This window comes from Astatotilapia calliptera, chromosome 1 (genome assembly GCF_964374335.1).
Source record: "Astatotilapia calliptera chromosome 1, fAstCal68.1, whole genome shotgun sequence".
In the NCBI taxonomy this organism is placed as follows: domain Eukaryota; kingdom Metazoa; phylum Chordata; class Actinopteri; order Cichliformes; family Cichlidae; genus Astatotilapia; species Astatotilapia calliptera.
The window spans coordinates 20,308,339-20,330,585 of record NC_137422.1 but is presented as its reverse complement, the minus strand read 5'-3'; the positions used below and the strand labels follow the sequence as shown (position 1 = coordinate 20,330,585).

Below are 22,247 nucleotides of genomic sequence, written 5' to 3'. Positions count from 1 at the left end.
ATGCATTTTTCTAAATAAAAGCTGTTGATGGCATTGCTACATGTGCTTATACCTTTGCTGTCTTGTGTAGTTGCAAAGCTTAGTCCCCACACTTGTTCTATGCATTAAAACCAAGCAGCATGATAAATCTTGTAGCGAGACTTTCAGTAGTTTTACATTTTAATGTGTTAACAGTGGTCCAAACAGAGGCAGTTTAAATGATTTTTGTGGTCCCCAGTAAGCAGATAAAACAACTTGGATTTATGTTTATGGATATTTTTTTGTACATTTAATACAAAAAGTGATAAATTTTACAGTTACATAAATTAGGGGGCGCTTCTGTGCATGCAAGCTTTGAAAGTTGATGTCCCAGCAACAATTCTACAGTCTTTATCTAAAATTACAGATCCTGGAGAACTTAAAAAAGAAAAGAAACTCAGTACCTTCAAAGAAAAAAAGTACACCTTGGACTTTAGAAGATGCATATCCGTAGTTTAATCTGGAATTCTTCTACTTTTGTCCCAAAAAAAAAAAGGCCTGTCTTTGCTCTGCTTCAGTCACAGGACTTCAGTCTAGGGATGGGAAAATAATACATTTTGAAATCCACAAATTTTACAAATCAGACCTACACTATACTAAACATAAAAGTAAATGTTTGTATGTTTTCAGAAATACATTTCCTAAATGGGTTCTGTCATTTTAGGATGCATCCTGTGGTGTTTCACACAGCAGTATTTGTGCTAATCCCTTACATATATCTTGACTAAAAGTTCTGCATTTGATCAAGTAAAATGTTTTCATTTTACTTGATCAAATATAGCTGTGCTCTGTCTGGTGCAGGCAGATTTAATAAATTGATCCACTGTAATATAGTAAATTTAGTGAGTTTCACTTTATGAACCATATACACATACATAATACAGTAAACTGCCAGAAGGATCCAGTCACCAATCCAAATATTTAAATTCAGATATTCAATCACTTCCATGACCATAGATGTATGAAATCAAGCACCTAGTCATGCAGACTGCTTCTACAAACATTTATGAAATGTAATGGAGCTCCTGCTCTCAGGACAACATACACTCAGGTAACACTTAACCATCTCTCTAAGTTCATATTAAACCATAAGTGACAGATGTGAACTTTACTGCTGAAGTTACCTCTTTTCATAGTACAGGCCTCAGATCTGATGAAAAGTACTATTAATATGAGAAGATATTAGCTATAAGAAGCTTTTATACATTTATAAACCAAAATGAAAAAACTGACACTAAATAATAAACTACTATTACATCACAGCACAAAGTGCTGCTAAATTCCTGAACAAATTGTTGAAGGTTGAAGGAAGTAAAGCACAGTTATTGTGCTCTACATGAATAAATCTGCATTATCAGGTTTACTGAACAAACTAAAAGATGTAAGTCTTATTTAAGTTTTTTGTACTTATTACTGTGTAATGAGAAACCTAACACGGATGACAGAACTTCTTGAGAGCAGGCGACTTGTGTTTTTTTTGTCACCATAAGAAAAACAAAAGGTGAAATAAAAAATGGCTCATTTGTTCAAGTAAGTTGTTCCAGTGAGTTAGCAATATCGGAATGCAACCTATGTGGAACACACCTGGGCTTTCCTTCCATCAGAGGTCAAAATGTCTACTGGAAAAATAGTAGATATTCCAAAAACGTGAAACTGATTGATGGTAAAATATAATTGTAGTGTACAAATTAATATTAGTGAAAAACTTACCTAATTAGTGGTACCTGTCTTTGTGATCTCTGTGTCTTTCCCGTTCCCGTGAATACGCCTTTTCCCTTTCTCCACTCCAGGAGTGCTCCAGGTGTCTTCGAGACATTCCTGCATCTTCACAGACAGAAGAATAGTCCCTATCACGCTCTCTGTCACGACTCCTGTCCCAGTCTCTATCGCGCTCTCTGCCACGACTCCGTTCCCGGTCTCTATTACGCTCTCGACTCCGTTCCAGGTCTCTTTCACGGTCTCGGTCACGGCTCCATTCCCTGTCTCTGTCCCGCTCTCGCTCTCTGTCCCGACTCCTGTCCCGGTCTCTTTTTCCAGAGCGACTTTGTTCACTGAAAAGAAATATGGTTTTGTAACAAAGTAAGAAATCTAATGCTAGGTCCAACCTCAGTATTAGTTCATATACATACATATATGGACAACAACGACAGCGTTTTGATAGGCAGTTATACAAACCTGTTGCCATAGTTGCCCTGGATAGAGACTAGACAATCCTTGAGTGATGTGACCAGCGTCTGGCATCGCTCATCTCCATACACTCTGGACTGCTTAATGATGGCAATGGCAGTTAATAGTGTTTCCATGGCCACCTGCAGGTCTCCTGATGTAGAAATTTGGGAGATATTAGAAGCATTTGTTTGTTTAGTAACGAAACACTTTAAAGTTCCTAGGGTTAGGTTTAATAAAAAGTTTTTGAAAATGGGCGACAGTTACTACAAAATTCATTAAAGATAGGAAAGTATCTCGGAACAGAAGCAGCAGGGAGGCTTGTTGAGTCAGAAGACATAAAGCCTGGCCTGAGGTGATGATTCACCTATGTGTATACAGAGACCCAGAGCACGCAGCCAAAAAAAGGCTGAGAGGGCTTTGGGATAAATCTCTGCATGTTGTTAAATGTGCCAGCCGAAGCTTCATCTTAAACTCCTCTCAAATCCCAAGTAGAAATAGTTAGAACTAAGAAAGGCTCTTATTTCACTCTGATAGAACTAGAGGAGGTAACAAAACGTTTGAAGAAAGTAGAAATTAAAAGTGTGCAAAGCTAGAAAAACATAACCAAAAACCTAAAGGTCCCAAAGACACAGATTGTGTTGTAAAAGCGCTGACAATCAAATCTGATTAAACCACAACCAAACAGTCATGTTTTTCTTATTTTGCCACAAATATGCTAAATGTACTAAATTCTTGAGTTACTCATTATTCTTTGTATCTTTCTTCAAAGGAGCCAGTCTTTCTTGTAATTTTTGCAACTGCAGTATTTTCAATAAACTGAACTGAAGTGGAGACCAAAAAAAAAAAACAAAAAACTGGCAGGCCAAAATAATAATAAAAAAAAACTATCTATAAAAAGTCATGTCCTTAAAAATAGGAATAATCTACCAAAGAACTAGAACTGTTGCAGAGATCAGACTGATTAGCATTAAAACAGCATTTTCAGAGCCTTTCAAATAATGCATAAAGTCTGTAATGATTTATGTACACAATACGGTATTTATTTTTTATCACTAGTAAAAACATGTATTCCAATTATATCTAAGACAAAAATATACTATGATATGTGTGTGCTTCCTAATTCAAGTGCAAGTTGTGTGGAACAACTTTACATTTTGAGTGTTTCTCCAACTGTCTGTTAATCATTGATAATAAGCATAAAAAAAACCCTGTGTCCCATATGCATTTATACTTACCAGCTGTTGCACCACTCACAGCTTTTGTGATGGCACTGCTGGCAATGGTTCTGTTTCTATTCATAAGCTCCTCCAAATGTTGATCTGAACTTTTAGGTGTGTTTCTGTAAAATAGGCAGTTATTAGTAAAAGTAACTAATGTTTTAATGTTTTCTTTTTTGTAACTTCTAGTCCTAAGTAATCTCTATTCTCATTTATGCCTCTCTGTATCCTGCTCATTGGTTCACGTTCCACTGGAGGTTTAATATGATCTCTCTGTAAATGCCTTTAGTGTGTCAGTGGCTAAAAAAATTAAATAATGTGTTCTCACGTTTGTTGGCTGTAAGCTTTGCTGCTGTGCCCATCCTGTGCTGGGCTGAAGTATGTGGGATGCATACCAAGAGACGGGTGGCTTGGGACAGGGACTGGATGAGGAGGGAACAGCGGGGCTGCCATGAGCGGAGCGATTGTTTGTGGCATATGTGGAAACAGGGGAGGTGGATGACCAAAAGAAGGGCCGGGTAATGGAGGAAAGCTGTTAGCAAGTGGATGTGATGGAAAAAGTGGAGGTATAGCAGACGGGGCGGTCTTCTGTGCTAATAATACTGAGAGAATCTCATCTGACGAATCAGATTCCTTGGTTTCTTTGTTAGTTCGCAAGGGTACACCTGAAAAAAACAAAATACATCTCCATGAAAAATGTTATCCTGACATTTAGTAATACAAACTAAATATCAGGGTGTTGTGAGAGTCGTCTTCCCCTTACGTTTGTTTGCTTCCTCTTCAAAAAAAGCAAGGTTCTGACAAGTGGCATAGCGACAGTCTATCCTTTCCCCGTTGATTTTACACTGTGGTACTTTTTCCAACATTAGTTTTAGTGACTCGTCTGACGTTATCACCACTTCTGCAAAGCTGCATCACAGAGTAGGAGATAAAATTTAAAAGAAAAATACAAAAATGCTTTATTTTTTAAAGGTTTCTCTATATTTTACACAATACTCACCCTCTTGACACACCATTACTTCTGTCCTCAGCAAACTTGATGTCTGCGATGTTCTTCACACCCAACCCTTTGGCCATAGATGTTAGGTCATTCTCAGTTACCCACTGCAAGGATGAGAAGGTTTGTAAAAAAGAAAAAAAAACTGGTAGGGGGAAAGTCATTCAACTTTATGGTAAATGGTAAATGGCCTGCATTTGTATAGCGCTTTTCTAGTCCTTAAGGACCCCAAAGCGCTTTACACTACATTCAGTCATTCACCCATTCACACACTGGCGATAGCAAGCTACATTGTAGCCACAGCTGCCCTGCGGCGCACTGACAGAGGCAAGGCTGCTGGACACAGGCGCCACCGGGCCCTCTGACCACCACCAGTAGGCAAACATGGGGTTAGTATCTTACCCAAGGATATTTGGCATGCAGCCAGGAGGCAGCCTGGGATCGAACCACCGACCTTCTGATTAGTGGCTGACCTGCTCTGCCACCTGAGCTACAGCCACCCCATATGCCACCCCTTTATAGGTATAACAGATCATCTACTGCAGCAGTCCCCGGGCCTCGGACCGGTACCGGTCCGTGAGTCGTTTGGTACCGGGCCGCGAGAGTTAAGGCTCAGGTGTGAAATGTATGTTTTTCAGGGTTTTTATCGGTTTTCAGCGTTATTTTGTTATCGTTTTTATCGTTTACTCGGGTTTTCCTTGGTCTTTTCACGTGTGTTATGAATAAATTTTCTTTTTTTCAGTACCGGTACAAGTTTTATTTTGTTGTATTTATCCGCGACACCTTAAAGGCCGGTCCATGAAAATATTGTCGGGCATAAACCGGTCCGTGGCGCAAAAAAGGTTGGGGACCGCTGATCTACTGTATCTATGTAGCCTTTTCTAGTTTCTCCAAATGTTTTAACACATTTGGAGAAGAACTGGAAAATTACTAAAGTAATGCTAACTGTGTAAACAAATGGCAAGCATGGTATAGTGTGCTATCTGTCTTGGCATTATATAAAGAATCTAAAATCAGATTATTATTTATTGTTTTCCAGTAATGTTTAAGTATTAACAGTGTTTCTAAAATGGATGAAAATGTATTGGCAATGCAAAACTCAACTCACCCATGGGAAATGCCCAACATATACAGAAAGTCTCCTTAGATAGTTTGCTCTTTTTGGAGTATTTGCTTCTGTTGATTTATCCTCTTCCTTAGCTGATGTCTCCTTACGTAAGGACTCCTTGGTAGCAACATTCTTGTCTTGGTTAACAGAACCGGTTAGAACGGCATCAAAAAGTTCATTTGCTTCTGCAATTCTATCCAAATCCTGTGAAGTATAGAAAAAGAATAATTACAGCAGTGGGCAAAAGTCTTGTCAATGCTGCATAGGATCACCTTTACTTTTCAACACACAAACTCTGTTAATTTTGTCTTTTAAAAAATATTTAACTAAAGAAATATACAACTAAAGCCCAAAGAAACTATTCCAAATCGGTTCTTTGTTAAATTTCATCCTTTTAGTTAAGTATTTTTCATGTCATAGGTGAGTTTTAAGTAGCTCAAAAACATACTAACATATATTCCAGTATTAGATAACGTAAAATTAAAAAAAATTAAAGGATGTGGCACCTTCCTTCTAGGAAGATATGTACCGCAGTTTTATTTTTGACCGATTGTTTCAGTAAACATTATGTTTGATCGTTTCATAAACTGACCCTTTTTTTTGCATTGATTTCAATGCCAGACTCACCTCGTCGTTTTGATTCAGGTCACTATATAGATCTATATCTTTGTCCTCGGTGCTTGGTCCAGCTGCATGTTCTCGTCCTGCAGCAGCCATCCCGTGGGCCGAAGATAATTAATTACTTGCAATCCAGCTAGTAATTGTTATTTGTTTTAAGTGCAGCTCGCACATGCACACCTTAGAAATTAACACAAAGGATGCACTTTTAGAATTCAGAAATTTCACTTTTCCTTATTTTGTTAGCTAACGTTAATGTTCCGCTGGACTTAAAATAAACATACTGTGGCTAAAACTGAGTGTGACAAACCGAAAATATAGTCTGCGGAAATAAATGATAAGAAAGCTGAATTATGATGAAAACTTTCACAAACATACAAGGTATTTCATAGCACGAGCTACCAGTTTACTTCTCATTCGTTCTCTGATCAGCTTAAGCTAATGTTGCTACTCTGGCAGTTGGTGCAGCTGACATAGTCACCGGCTGAAAACAACAATCGACTTTTAGTTCCTGTAGTCAAGTTGGTTTAGTTTTTGGTAAAGGGTCAAGCATGTATTTAGCTAATGCATTTGTTTTTGAGTACGAAAAATAAATAAATACACAGATTAACTATATAACCTCTAAAGGTCCAACTGTGACGCCAGCTACGTTTTCCTGCAGTTAAACAAAACCACGTGTGGGCTGTGTACAGCCCTCCCTCCGGTAGTTTCCTGTGACCGTACTTGTGTAATTTCTGTCAGACAGCAGAAAAACATTTCGACAGGGGAGACGGATACGTCAAATTTGTGGACCTTAAAAGAACCTGGGTTAAAATGCTCTCTTCTATTGTCGCGAAAAGGGTGAGCTAGCGAGTAATTCGTCATTTGTGTATTTGTTGCTTGAAATCCGAATCTGTGGCCGTCGTAACGTCAGAGCTCGCCGTCTAATTCTAAACATTTTTAGCGTTAGTACGTTTAATGTTCAATAACAGGACGCAGTAACAGACTTAATTGTATTAAACAAACGGTTCAGTATTTCGCGAGGATGTGGCATTATTATTGTCAGGGTTGATTTAGCTCTGGTGCAGAGAGGTTGTCCTCTTGGAGGACAGTTGTACAACAGTGCACCGAGTCTCAGATTATGCAATTACCCCCTGCTTTCTTTATTTTAGTTTAGCAGCAAATCTTTAGGACTCCAAGCCATCATAGTTATTATAATATTATTATAGATAGCTAAAAGCGAAAACTGAAACTGGGGAGAAAGAAACGTTTTAGATTATATGATTTGCATTGGTATATACTATACTATAAAGCCTTGAACCAACCCTCACTTCTTTCAAATTTGCTTCCATAGAGTTAAAGGGCCTTCAGGAATAGTTCTCCTAGCTTTTTGGAAGTCTTTCCATTTTTTTATTTTTTTTTTTAACATTCCCCAGCCCCCCACCCCACTCATTTTCACTCCAGTCTTTTTACCTGTTTTGCTAAGCCGCTCAATACTTACTTACCATTCATTCAAGCATAAAATATACACCTGAAATGCGGGATGATCTTTGTTTTAGTCAGTTTGCTCGTATTTGTCAAAAAGCACGAGGAAGCATGGAACATGTTTATTGTGATGTGTCTACCTGTGAGTAAATGAAGGACATTGTTTGCATTATAATGTCTAACACTACATGTAAAAATATAAATAAAATGAATAATGAAACATTTGAAACAATAACACTTAAATTGGAAGACTGAAAGCCAATTTAAATTAAACAGAAAACACAAATTCTAGATCATAAAATGAGAAAATGGTAAATAAAGTTGGATGCTGATACCTGAACATAAATTGAAAATACTTAAGAATATTTAGTCTCAGCATGACTCACAATTATCAGTGATGCAATGTCAGCTGAAAAATGCGAACAGCAGAACACAGTCTCTAAATTGTTCCTCATGCAACTTATTAAGCTGTAATGGCAGTTTAACATGTAGATCCAATGCCTGTATTAGCTTTTAGATAATAATTGCTACCACAATCTTGCCCAAATACAATGTTTGTTAGTAACTAGAATAATCGGATGTACTGACTCAGCACGTTCAGAAGACACAGTGGATTATTTTACCTATCACATGTGTCTTTTAATGTGTGCTTGTCCCATCAGCTGGTAACCGGGATGTGTCAGGCTGCTTGGAGACCAGCAATCACAGGGCTGGTGTCATCTCGTGGTTACCGCGGGGACTCTCCCGAAGACACAAAGGTTGACCTGATTGAGATCCCTTTGCCCCCTTGGAAGGAAAATCCAAGCGAGCCCATCGACATCAAGAGACGCCGCCTTCTCTACGAAAGCCGCAAGAGGGGCATGTTGGAGAACTGCATATTGCTAAGGTTGCTGAATTGTACTGATTTTGTCCGTGACCTGCGTTGTTCATTCATCCATCTCAGCTTTAAAGGATGTGTTTACATCCAGTATTTTTTTAAGCACAGTTTTAAGTTTGCCTACCATCGATCTTTGCTCCTTCCTTAATCAAATCCAGTGTAAATGCAATCAGTGACAATAATTCATATCACTGATTTTTAAATACATTCTTGAGAACATTTGAGTTTAAAATGAGGCTTTGGTGCAGTCTCATAGTAAAAATTTCATTGTATATGTGAGAATAATATTTTAAGCATTTTCAATCATTAGAGCTGTTTTTTAAGTTTTTGTTTATCATTGTGAAGGATTTTTTTCTCAGAAAACAGGAAGGAAGCTTCAGATCCTGATAAATTTTCTGTCTTGTAGCCTTTTTGCAAAGCGATACCTGAACACAATGACTGAGAACCAGCTAAAGCAGTATGACAGGCTGATTAATGAACCAAGTAACGACTGGGACATCTACTATTGGGCAACAGGTGAGAGCCAAGTAGTGTTTTTCTTTTTAATTTTGCAGACTCATTTTCATGTTTTGTCTCTGTTCTAGCTCTTAGTTGTTTTGGAAGTGATTTTAATTTTTTAATGCTTTGCAAATGTCTTCCCAAAACTCAGCTCTCTTCATTAAGTCCTCCAACACCTCCCTACAGCTGCTCTTACAACCCATGACAATGTTGGGAATGCTGCTACAACATGAAAAAAAAAAAAGACTGTCTTTACAAACTCACCTTCAGTTAGCTCCCTCCACATGTATTTTTAAAACCAAATAGCACTTCTGTTGATAGTTGTAATTAGCTATTCTTCTATGACCCCAAATCCAAAAAAGCTGGAACGCTGTGTGAAATATAAAGTTCAAACAGATTTCAAATCTCATTACTCCACGTTTTATTCAGAGTAGACCATAGAAAACATTTCAAATGTTTAAACTCTGAAGAAGAACATAAATACAGCTATTTTGAATTTGATTCAGCAGCAACATTTTTTTTCTCTTCTTTGAAGAACGTTGGGGAACTTTCAGGACTGGAATCTTGTCCCATTCTTGTCTTATTTAGGATTTAGATGTTTTACAGTCCTGGCTCTTTTTTGTTATATTTTACATTTCACGATGCTCTAAGGACCTGGGCTCTTCTGCTACAAAGCCATGATGGAGATGATGAAATATTCCAAGTCTTAGGAATTTTACGTTGAGGAACATTATTCGGAAAGTGTTCCACAGTTTAGTGCGGATTCAGGAACCTCTTCTCATCATCTGCCTCTCTAAGATGCTCTTTTTATACTCAATCATGCTACTGACCTGTTGCCAGTCAGAATCAGAATACTTTAATAATCCCTAAGGAAATTATGTGGGTTACAGTCCCTCCAAGACGATAACACTAACAGACTGAACTAATTAAATTATGCAGTATATTACAAAGTTAATAAAATATAAGAGAAAGGTCTAACATCTATACAAATAGCTCAATTTAAATATCAAGAATATTAATTTAACTAAATAGCTGCAAAATGAGGATAAATAAAATGGTAAAAAAAAATAGAATAGTGGCAACTGTAGTAAAATGTTATTATTATTATTATTATTGATTTTTCTTTTATTGTTACTTATTATTATGTTGCAGGATGTTTGAGTTCAGATGAGCAATGAATGAGACTGTATAAAAAGTGCTACACAGATAAATAAACTTGCACATTAAAGCACTAAAGTTAGCAGAAGATGGAAGTTTGGGGCCAGACATTACTCAGTTACAGATATCTAAAAAGCCTTTGACTTGTTTGCAGCAACAAAGAAAACAGCAAAAGTCAATTTGTTTTCACCTTCTAACAACAAAATGTGTAAAACTCCAGTGGCTATGATTATTTATTATTATTTTGGTTTGTTTTAACTGACAGATAAGAAATAATAAATTGTATTTGGAATAATAGATGATGATGATGCTGTTGTTATAACAGTGCTTATAAATGAACTACACTTCACTTACTGTTTTTAAGCTTTATCCTTGGAACTCATTTACTTTTCCTGGATAACTTGGCTTTTTACTCTTGTAATTTACTCTAATTTGTTCCGGTCATTTGCCTTTTTGTGTGTGAAAACAGCTGAAAACAAAATCACTGTGAGAACAGCCTGAGCATACCAAACTGGCAGCATCTCTAGACAAATAAACTGTTGCAGGAATTCTGACAGGACTGGGACAAATAATTACAAAGCTGTTACTAAGTGATTAATTGAAATGCCCCTTTTTTTTTTTTTTACATTTAGAAATTAATCAACAGAATTTTCAAAGTGACATAGATGTACTATTGGGATGAAGAGGGAATGATCTTATTTCAGTTGATGCATATTGTGCATCTTCTTATTATCACTGAGGCAAAATATGTTCCATCAGCCTACATCCGTTTCAATTTTATGCTCCTATATTGTTCTAAAATCGACTGAGGTGATTATTTATTTTATGCTCTTTGCATCCTGGTCTTTTTATACTTACAGAGGCTCAGCCCACCCCTGACGTCTACCAAGGAGAGGTCATGGATATGCTGAAGGAGTTCACAAAAAACCGCAATCATGAACAGAGGCTGGACGCGCCCAGCTTGGAGTACTTGGAGAAAGAAAACCAGTGAGGTCTTTGGCCTGCAAGGCCTTTTACAGAGACTCATTAAATGAGGGTTTCGGAGTGAATGTGAGTGTAATAAATCTTTACAGAAATGCTTCAGAAGTTGAAACTTGCTCTGAATATATTGTATTATAAATGTGTGATTCAGTGATGTATATTCAAATTCCTAGGTTTGCTAGAGGCTTACTGAAGAAGCCACCTTTGACTAATGGCTGCAAGATGATTTGGAAATCAATTTTACTGTGCCTATTATTGACATTGTGGGTTATTTAATAAATGTTAATGCTTGTCTCTTTGCATTGCTGTGTCATTCATGACTGTGATTGTGCCTATAATGCCACGGTATTGGATCACGTGACTGCAGGAAGCCATGACTGACAATATAGACACTATTGTTACATAAGGAAGGTTGTGCAGCCTGCAGTGTGGGTTTACAGACACCAGAGGGAAGCAGATCCCTTCAGTTTCAGTGTCAAATTCAAGCTCCGGCTGATTTCAGTGTGGCGAATGGCTCGCCTGAAACCACACATATCTCACATACCTTATTTTTAATGCAGGATGCAATGTGAAAATATAAGCTATCTAAATAAATTACAATTAAATTTAAGCTGTGTATTTTTAAGCCTTTATTTACAGTAAAAATACTTTCTGTCAAGCTGAGTTTTGCAATCAAACCACATATATTATTGGTTAAAACCAAAAAAAGGTTGGGTTTTTTTTGTCTCCCCTTCTAGTAGATATGCATGTATTGACTAAGGGGAACATTTTTTTTTTGTCCAGTTATGTGTCATGTCTGTCCAGTGGAACCTTGTACTGAGTGCAGGAGGGAAATGCCCTCTGGCCAGGAGATGTGCACAGACTCTAAACAGATGACAAGCCCTCCTGTGTACGTCCATCGAATATTAATGCACACATGACTTGCAGCCAAGGTGTTACACAAACAAGGCAGACATGAGACTGAGGCAAATATATTCTCCTTTAATAAGGGAGAATATGTTGAGGAAGAATGACCTTCACTTGTTACATTGTCAGCTTTTCCTAAAATAGACCGAGATGATGTCAGAAGGGTTCCCCTCTGTGTGGTTTTTTTCCGTTTCACTGCCATCTGTCTCAGAGCTTACCTTTATTGCGAATGGAAATTAACCAATACTTCAACCATGAAGTTTATTTCTTTTATCCATTTCAGAGGAAAGCTAAACTAGTATGCTACATACACTTTTTGCAGTGGGTGTAAAGGCGATCAAGTGTTCACTCACCGAAAAGGTTGTGTTTGAACCTTCTGATTGGCTGAGGTTTGTATGTGCAGAATTATTTGCATGTTCTCCTTGTGCTTTTAAGGCTTTCTGTGCACATTTCAAAAACATCCATGTTAGATTTACCAGTTATTATGTTTACTCTGAAGTGATCAATTCATGGTGCACCCTGACTCTTGCCTTGGGTAAGCATGGGTATCTATTTAACCAACGACATGGACAGATATATATATATATATATATATATATATATATATAAAGACTTTTTGGGTTCTTTTTGTTCTTTTCTTAGTTTAATGCTTGTCAAAAAATGTTAAATTATGTAAGAACATGGAAAAAAGTCCAAAGACAAGGAAAAAAGTTTATAGCAGTAACTAGATCCACCGTGACTGGCTCTAACAATAAAAGACAGCCTACACGTGATTACTCAATCTAATAGCAATTTCAATGTGATTGATAATATAACGTAATAATATGAATGACACTGGGGTCTTTTTCTTATAAAACAGCTCCTTTTACATTCATTACTAAAGTTTATTATGCACCTAATACATGTGCATTAAATACTATACTTAAGAAACCATTAAAATCATTTTACATTGTCACTTACACATAAATGACCTCAATATTTTTATCACCATTGCAGCCGAGAGACCTGAATGTGATCCACTGTTGGTGTCACAATTCCTTGCCTTAAAAGAAAGAATAACACCTTAAGATCCCCCATGCAGGGGAAGCACAATTCAGGTCTTTATTGCTTTGAGGCTTGTTTAGAGTGTATATTCATCAGTTGCCCACACACACACCCACTGTGTCTATCTGTAGCCCGCCGCTCCTGTCATCCTCCACTGCTGCTTCCCGTGTCGTGACAGCTCTCTGTTTTATCCTCAGCACTGCCGTCACCCTCTGCTCCCCTGGAATTTCAATCTCATGTGCTTTTGTTTCCTTATTCCACCAGCACCACCTGCAGCAGCACCCCTAGTGCGCCTCTTGTCTTCCAATGCCTGCTGGAGAGCTGTGCGCATAAGAAAAGTGTCGAGCGAGGAGGCATGCCCGGTTTTATTCTGAAGACGGAAGTGTTAGATAAGTTGGTAAATTGAACACCCTCTGTCATCATTACATGCATGCACACTTGCAGTGAGACAGTTTAGTGTGTAGGAGGCAGAGCAGGCAATTTGCTTAATTCTAGAGATCAGTGCCGATTCTAAAGATCCATGTTAATTACCCTTAAAACCAAGCCTCTTTTTTGTTGTTGTTGTTGTTTGCCTGAGCTGAAGGAAGAGGAAAGCAGGGAGCAAATGTGATTTTATGTATTTCCACCATTGGATGAATTAACTGAAATTTTATCTGCTGATATGTGTATTTGGAATTAAGCTTCTACACAGAGGTGGATGGAATCAACACCCAAAACTCTTTAGACATCTTTGGACGAAAACTGCACATTAAGAGCTCTTTGCAAACAGACCTCTGTTACGTTAGATAGCATTTTGATGTTGGTTGGGTAGCCAACCAGCCACATTGTTTGTGTTATTTTACTGACATAGATAATCATATTGCAAACCTTTAGGTTGGTCTTGCATAGAACAATTTAATTTATGGTACTCCCCTTCAAGCTAGAGCTACATGCGTATTATTTTCATACATAATGTTCTTCAGGCCAGCTACTTTTTTTCTCAAACTTGAAGTACATAAAACAGACAATACTTCTGTAATTTTGATTAAATTGGATTATGAATGCATTCCATTTTCTTAACTGGTTATTCAGCTTAGAGTCACTGAGGAGCACACAAGGCAGCACACAATCACGTGGCAAATGTCATTTTTTGTAACAAATTTGTCACATGGTTCAATAAATTCTCCATTTTCAAAAAGTTAAATCTTTCTGGCAATGAGTTCATTTTCAGGCTTTAAGGGGTTAATTGACTTTGAAACATGGTACCGTTTTTGGTGCTGGACGGGCTAGTCTGAGCATTTCATAGACTGCTGATCTCCTGGGATTTTCCCACACCAACGTCTCTGGGGGTTTACAGCGGATGGTCTAAAAACATTTTGAAAAATATTCAGAAAGCCGAAGATCTCTGAATAAAAAAGGCCTTGTTGATGCCAGAGGTCAGAGGAGAATGGACATACTGCTTAGAAGGCAACAGTAGCTCAAAAAAGCACTCATTAAAACCAGTGTATGCAGAAGAGCATCTCTGAATGCACATGTTGAACCTTGAAGCAGATTGGCTACAGCAGGTGTAATTCCTGCCTGCTAAGAACAGGAATCTCAGGCTACAAGTCAGATGGGCTCATCAAAACTGTACAACAGAAGGTTGGAAAAATGTTGCCTGGCCTTTTGAGTCTTGATTTCTGCTCTGATATTCAGATGGGTCAGCATATGGCAACAACATAAAGGCATTTTCTTGGCACCAACACCATAGCCTAGAAGAGTTGCTGAGCATATCCATTCCATTATATCCACACTGTATCCATCTTCTGACGGATGCTGCCAGCAGGATAACACATCACAACACTAAGCTTAAAACATCTCAAATTTGTTTCTTGAACATGACTTAAATGGCTTCGACAATAACCAGATCACCATCAATAGAGCGTCTTTGGGATGTGGTGGAACTGGAGACCCACATCATGGATGTGCAGCCAACATATCTGCAGCAACTGTGTAATGTTATCATGCCAACATGGACCAAAATTTTTAAGTAATGTTCACAGCGCCTTGTTCAATCTATGCCACAAAGACAAGGCAGTTATAAAAGCTAAGGTCCAACACACTACTGGCAAGAAGTGGCCATGGATCTCAGGGGTCTAGCCCCACCTAAAAGAGTGACTACACCCCCTCAGCTGCATTTTACTGATGCACTTCAACTATAAGTTACACTAATTCATACAATTTGGTAATGAAAACCTGAAATATCACAGATAAGTTACTGTAATGTGAGCACAGTAGTTCTGCATGAGTTGAGGTAATCAGCACGACTCTGAGGAGGACACTGAGCAGATATTGAGAACTAGTTTCAAAGCACGACTCTACTGAAAAACTGCGAAACAAATGTAAATGTGTTGATGACACTGTGCGCTCACAATCATCCGTCCTACTGTGTGGAGAAAAAGTCTCTATTGTTTGTCTCCCCCTTTGCCTCTGCAATCTAAGATAGATATTTTTGCACTTTTAGAGTTGTGGCTAAATGTCTCCATGACTGTACTATCATATATAGCTGTCCTGAGCCAAATGCCTCCCCCAGTGTCAAAGTTGGTTGCCCATCCAGCACGTATGGTCTGCTCCTGACCCTGGTAGCCAGTAATCAAAAACTTAAAATAAAGACTGAATTAACTATTACTGTGAAATACACGTGTCAGTTAAAGTAATATAAATAAAAGAAAATATGAAAAATTCATACAATACCAGACCAGAAGTATCTTTGTTTTATATATACATTTATATCATTATATACACTGTACAGATTTCAAAAAAATAAATGGTCAATATTTAACATTGTGCACCCCACGGATGTGTAACTACAAAGAGAAAGGGAGTGAAACAGGGGGGTTTGTGATATCAAGGATAGATATCTACAACCCCATTAGTAATGATGGTTCTTTTTCTCTTTTTTTCTCCATACAGAACATTTTCACAATCATTTTATACAGTCAGTATATAAATTAAAATGTTGCTGGTTAACCTCTCTTTGTCTCAAGCAGTCCCTAAAGAGAATGCCCTAAAACAGAAATGCGAGCTTGTCCAGTAAACTTTACCAGTGTTTGGTTTTTGGCCAGTGACGAGTGTAGAAGACAATTTTAGCTCGATTTCTTAAAAAAATGTATCAAACCCTGACTGATCTTTAACCAATATTTAAATTGCATTGATTGACTTTCACTAAGCCTTTGGAATGTAATGCTTTGTCAGCAGGGCAGTACATCAGGACAGACAGATGAATATGAGAGGTGGTTATTTTGGGATGCTCCAAGGCTCTGCTCTGACCTGAGATGTAGCTAACAGTGAAGCAAAGAGGTGATGATTATCTCCTGTCTCACCTTTTTTCCCCCCTCCTCCCTTCCTGACACTTGGAGAGGGAGCGCATATGGTGAAGAGCAAGGCGTGACGGGGTTCATAAGGCACACACAGAATACTTTGTGCCAGAAAGCATGTGTGCACAATGGGGGTGTTTTGAGGGAGCATCAGCTGTGACGTGAAGGAGCAACCCTTCGTTTTTTGGCCTTGGTGAATTAGATTGGTCCACTTAGAGAGGCGAGATAGGGCATAGAGGAAAAACGTCTTCAGCTGCTTTTGTTTAAACTGAAAATCTGGTGTATGGCGGTCAAATGGAGCAACTTTTATCTGTGGTTGTTGTAAAGCTTTTTTCTTGTGACCTTCACTCTCAGCTCATGTATAAGAGATCTAAATGTCCTCCAAACATGAGGAAAATAAGCCTGCTGTGAAGAGAGGTTTGTTCCAGCATCATCGTCAACAAGTGCAGTGATTCTTCAAGAAGTGACAACTTAAAAAAAAGAAGAAAAGAACATACTTCTCTGTACATCTGGATTCATACAGAATAAAAACAGCAAAGAATGCTGTTCAGTATTAAACTGGCAAAATAGAACTCAGTGCAGATATACACACAGGGACTCACAGTAAATACAATCACACAAACATAAGTTCAAATACTGACATTCAACCACGGTGCAAACACACACACATACATCCAGTAGACAAAAAACAAACAGTGGAATGTAAAAAGACTTTTCCCAACCCCAGGTGTTATTACTCTCATTTGTTTCCATTCATCCCAACAGCTCGTGTCTGTACAGGACTTGAGGGAGGTCGCATTCAGGCAGCAAAGATGTTTAAAAAAAATAACTAAATAAAGACAAACTCTGACTTTACATTCCCAGTTCTCGTTTCAAACAGAAAGGTGACAGGGCTTTCTCAACTGCAGCTCCACTCCCTGTGTCCGTTACAAATCCTCCAAATGCTGCTGTCTTTAAGTCTAGATTAACGACCCAGTTGTAGTCCATGATATTCCTGGGCTCTTAATCTCTTGACAACGTCTGCAACTTGTGGCTGCAGTCTTATTTTGTATTTTGGGCATATTTGTAATTTGTAATCTTGTAACAGTTTATAAACTTTTGATTTCATGTGATTTCTTCTCATATTTTACTGCATGTATTCATAAATTGTCAGTTCATCCCAAAAAAAGAGTCTAAAGGTTCATGGTCAACCTTGAAAACACAAATCTCAACTATATAAATACATTTTTAAAAAACCCTCAAGGTCTGCTTTCTTTTGACTACTACTGACTATTACTCATGGCTGCCCAGAGCAGTTTGCTCAGCCGGAGCCTGCACCTACAATCTGAGATTTCTTGAGAGCACAAAGTGGCATCGCACCAAAACAGCCAGTTTTAAGTTACTACTGTAAGAAATATTTTTCTTGTAGTTTCTGGTCACTGCCACTGATGTACTGGACTTAGAGAAACTTGCTGGTATTGCATATTGGTGCAATGCCATGGTGTAGGATTGGGCACTTTATCACCATGAGATCTTGGAGATGGTTAAAAAAACAGCAGTAAAAAGCTAGAAAGAGGACATAAGATCTCAAAAAATGTTTTTCCAATCTATCACTAGTGTTATCAAGCCATGCATTAACGGTTGGCTGCTGTGGTACCACAGCAGTGAAATGTGATGGAAAAAAGTGAAATTCTAGTTGTAGGACTCAATATTTTCTTATAAACTCGGAAAACGTAGTGGTAAAAAAAAGAAAAAGAAAAAAAGAAAAAAGGTTTAAATATCAGGACATAAAAAACATAATCTGTCCTAGCAGGTCTTACAATGAGGTAAATACAACCTCACATGAAGTATAAAACATACTACACAGTCTCATTTTTTAATTCAAGAAACATTAAGCCAAAATGCCGAAACAGTGTGTGTGAAAAACTATGTGCACCTTAGATGTTTGGTCATAGCGCCACATTTGGAGAAACCCAAACACAGCAGATCAGCACAAACATCAACTGTCAAGCACGGTGGTGGAGGGGTGATGATTTGGGCTTGCAGCCACAGGACCTGGACACCTTGCAGTTATTTATCAAACTATTCTAGAGTCAAATGTGAGGCGATTTGTTTGACAACTAAAGCCTGGCTGCAATAATATCCCAAGCACAGCAGCAAATCTACAACATTGCAGAAAAGCTAAAAATTAAGGTGTTGCAAAGGCCCAGTCAAATTCCAGCTCTTAACCTCAAGTTATTGCTGCTAAAGGCGGTTCGATAAGCTTTCTATACACTATTTCTTCATTTTGGCTTAGTTTCAGTTAAACTAATGTGTTGTTGTGCATCTCAGGTTGTATTTACCACATGTCAATAACTTTTTATTATGTGCTGGTATGTAAAACTTTAGAACTGAGAAAGGGTGTACCTTTGCTTTACCATGTCTATATGTCGTCAACAATTTGCACAGATTGTTTTCTGCTCTCAAAGAAAACCATTTACATTGGGGTTTCTGGACTATATCCATTTACCAAAACACAACAACGTTAAAAATCAAAGTGGTAAATTGTTTGACAATGAAATCCTCTGTTATATATTTCCGGCAGTTAGTCTGATTTTCTGAGCTCAAATCTTTTACATGTGAAACTGAAACTAGCTGTCTTTTTTGAGACCACTAAAGGGCGTGTTAGAAAGTTGTGTATGTGTTTTGGACAGACTGACACTAACTTCAGTGACCTCCACCCACATGTTCAGCTAATCTCATTTTTTGTCATTGTTATCAAGGGCAGTTTGGTTTTCGACAATATTTTTTGTTCAGCCGTGCAAATCTAAAATATTTCCTCCCTCACACACACACACACACACACACACACACACACACACACACACACACACACACACACACACACACACACACACACACACACACACTCGCACACACACGCATTATCCCCACACTTCCACACTCATGGAAGCTGCTTTTTGCTTATTTTCTGGAAGAACAGGTTGATTCTCTAAGTTCTTTCGAAACAAAACTCATTAAATAAATAAATAAAACACAACATTAATCACTTTACTCTTTTTTTCTGTCCATCGGGAGTTAAAGAAAATAGGAAAGCAGTTTGACACTTGCCCCTTTTAGACCAGTGCTAAATGTTCATGTTCATATCCTTTTTTTCTTATTTTTTTCTTGACGATCTTCATTTGGGGTTACAGCACATCACCCACAGCACGCACAGACGACAAAGGGTTCCAGCCAAGGGAGAATTATTACAGTGGTAGAAGGAGGAGGAGGAGTGAAGAGTGAAAAACATGATGAGTGACAGAGTCCAGTTCCTGTCCATTTTAAATACAGCCCATCGCTCTTCTGTTGCCTGTGCCGCTTTTCCTGATTTTTTTTTTAGGCATTTTAAAGGAATGTCGGAAGAGAGACAGAAACACAGAAGGATTCAAACAATCAAGCAAACAATCAAACAAACACACTGCCACAGCGGATGGTTGGAATGCCTGTTTGATCCATTTTTGGTTGGTAGTTTGTAATTACGGGTGTTAAGAGGTACTGCTCTGATGTAAAACATTAGGGAAACGTGGTGGAAGAAAAAAAAAAGAGAAAAAAAAGAAAGATGGAACAAGGAGAGCGTATGACATCAAAGACATTTTTAAGTTCAGACAAACGGATGAGACAGGGTCAGGCGGGAATCAGATCTTGACAGGGGTGAAATTTAAGGAAGGTGTCAGGAGAACTGAAGGCGAGGAATATCAAAGAGGCCTGAGAACAAAGAGATGATAGATGGTCTGAAGCCCAACAGTGCATTTAGGTAGTAGGGGATATGTGCCGAGGGCAGGGGCAGGGTGGGGGGATTCTTCAGGGGAAAACAATGTAGGCAGGTGGGCTGCTGGGTCCTTCAGGCCTTAAGAGCATGCCACTGGGCCACGGCAGTGCGAGGATGACCCATCATGTCTTTCCAGTGTTTTACCTCTGCAGGGCCACTCTTCCATGAAAGATAAATCTGTGAGGAAGAGACAGTCACTGTAACTTCTATACAGCCACACAGAGATAGATGTTATTTGTAAAGAATGCTCCCAATAAAACAGCAGAGTATTAAGAGAAAAAAACTGTGACTCTTAAGTGTAGCCCTTTCACCACTAAGCCTGCTGCTCTAATTGGAATTTAACTCAAATCCAGAGCAGAAAAAAAGCCATTAGAGCAAGAGATTTCACCCAGTGAAAAACTCAGAGAAAGGCTAATGCTGTTACTAATAGGATCAAACACAGACTCGTCTGCAAGCGATTCTAATGTAGCAAGAAACTCCTGGATTCCACATGAAAAATTGTTCACTTTTTCATTGTTCTCTATTCTACGAAGCTATTCTAATAATAGGCAACTGCGGCGTGAAAGAAAATAATATATGTGGTTAGAATGGGAATACATATAGTACCTGTAAATATTGTAGATGTGTATGAAAGCCTTATAAAGTAAATGCTCTTCCCTGCTGTACACAGCGTATAGATTTTTTTAAGTGCCTGATGAAACAAAGATTTGATTTAAGCTTTGGTGTATTCCATTTTTATTCTCCTAATACATATACCGTATGTTTATTTATAGAAAAGCTGGTGTTTGGTTTTAAAAACAAGCAAATCATTCACTCTGCACAGGGAAAAAAAGGAGTTATTTTGGTTACTGTTAAGTCTGATATCTGAAGCAGTTATGGGATAAAAGAAACTGTGGTTTTATGGGATATTAAAATCCTGACAAATCCCACAAGTTTCGAGAAAAGAACAATCTAATTTGGTAGTAATTACAACCGAAGCAGAAACTGTTAAATTGCATGTCCAGTGAATTAATTCATATTAATTGTTGAGCAAGCGTAACACAGACTTGTTCAGTCAGAGCACCCAATGTGACTTTGTCTACAGGCAGCAGTACAAAGGAATACATAAACAATGGTCTGCAAAACTCCTTGAGCCAACCCTCAAATTTTTATATTTTGCTTGGAAAATGAGAAATAGGTGCAGTGATTTATTGAAGCAGGTGTAAATATACACGAAAATACAGCATGTAAAGTAAAAACAGAGTTTGTACAACGGGCTTGAAAATCAATATTTGGTGTGACCACTTTTATTCTTCAACACAGCCTGAACTCTTTTAGGCAGCTTTCTTGTAATTCCTTTAAGTAGTCTTCAGCAATAGTTCTCCAGGCTTGTTGAAGGACATTCAAAGCTCTTTTTTTTGGATGTTGGCCATTTGACCAGTTTTCTCATATTTTTTTGAGGACACACTCAACACCATGCTGCGATATGGCAAGCTTACAGCAAATAGCTCTTTTGGAATTACCTTGTTGGTCAAAAGATGCAATATTATACTGTCAAATTGTGTTACTTTTGGCATTTTTGTAGATTCAACTAAAGAAATGGGAACATATTATGTATGTTTTTGCGACAGGCAGCTAGTAACAAAAAAGGATACAAATTTATAGTTGGTTCTTTGTTAAATTTTCTGTCATGTGTAGACACAGCACTGGTTAATCCCCTCAAGTTATTTGCCTGCTTGTGTGTGTGTGTGAAGGGCAGGACTGAAAATGTGTGGAAAAAGCAGCCAATGTCCAAAAACAACATTTGAAAGATCTACAGAAACCCTGGAGAACTGTTCTTTAAGACCACTTTAAAAAGTCACAAGAAACTCCAAGATTCCTTGGTTGCAAAATATAAAGAAATGAGGGGTGGCTTAAGACCTTTGCACAGTACTGGGTTCATATTTGCCGTTTAAAGTAAAGTACATCTACATGTCTTTGTGTCTAAAAGAAGCTGCAATTTATTAGATTTTTTTCCCCAGAAAGCATTAAAACTACGAAAAATTATAGGAAACTAAAAGATGCAGATAAGAAGTTTAAAATGTTTAA

General features: G+C 38.0%; 3 protein-coding genes across 9 annotated transcripts in view; 1 reads left to right on the top strand and 2 right to left on the bottom strand.

Moving 5' to 3' along the window:
* Positions 1–146: 146 nt before the first annotated feature.
* Positions 147–6,883, bottom strand: LOC113022029 (cleavage and polyadenylation specificity factor subunit 7). 4 transcript variants are annotated; one of them, XM_080297648.1, is made up of 10 exons: positions 6,747–6,883; positions 6,137–6,307; positions 5,510–5,713; positions 4,405–4,508; positions 4,168–4,313; positions 3,733–4,069; positions 3,423–3,526; positions 2,194–2,338; positions 1,743–2,069; positions 147–551 (listed from the first exon to the last, which is right to left on the bottom strand). In XM_080297648.1, exons 2-10 carry the CDS (start codon positions 6,224–6,226, stop codon positions 533–535), a joined length of 1,476 nt encoding a protein of 491 aa, XP_080153774.1. In that variant the 5' UTR covers positions 6,227–6,307; positions 6,747–6,883; the 3' UTR covers positions 147–532. The 4 variants fall into 4 exon arrangements, with proteins under 4 accessions (XP_080153774.1, XP_026022783.1, XP_080153737.1 ...); XM_026166998.2 differs by lacking the exon at positions 6,747–6,883 and adding an exon at positions 6,506–6,641 and having other exon boundaries at positions 1,729–2,069; XM_080297611.1 differs by lacking the exon at positions 6,747–6,883 and adding an exon at positions 6,506–6,641.
* Positions 6,625–14,238, top strand: sdhaf2 (succinate dehydrogenase complex assembly factor 2). 3 transcript variants are annotated; one of them, XR_013905529.1, is made up of 5 exons: positions 6,790–6,967; positions 8,254–8,477; positions 8,875–8,984; positions 10,985–11,174; positions 13,320–14,238. XR_013905529.1 is itself a non-coding variant. In XM_026167020.2 (4 exons), the coding sequence occupies exons 1-4, from the start codon at positions 6,941–6,943 to the stop codon at positions 11,113–11,115; spliced, it is 492 nt and encodes a 163-aa protein (XP_026022805.1). In that variant the 5' UTR covers positions 6,625–6,940; the 3' UTR covers positions 11,116–11,407. The 3 variants fall into 3 exon arrangements, 1 of the variants encoding a protein (XP_026022805.1); XR_003272394.2 differs by lacking the exon at positions 13,320–14,238 and adding an exon at positions 11,279–11,407; XM_026167020.2 differs by lacking the exon at positions 13,320–14,238 and having other exon boundaries at positions 6,625–6,967; positions 10,985–11,407.
* A 1,526-nt stretch (positions 14,239–15,764) lies between these two features.
* syt7b (synaptotagmin VIIb) overlaps positions 15,765–22,247 on the bottom strand; it is a 47,164-nt gene continuing 40,681 nt past the window's right edge. For both annotated transcript variants that reach the window (XM_080297536.1, XM_026166976.2), the window contains one exon: positions 15,765–20,357. In XM_080297536.1, coding sequence (XP_080153662.1) covers positions 20,253–20,357 — 105 coding nt within the window. In that variant the 3' untranslated portion in view covers positions 15,765–20,252. The remainder of the gene's footprint in view (positions 20,358–22,247) is intronic.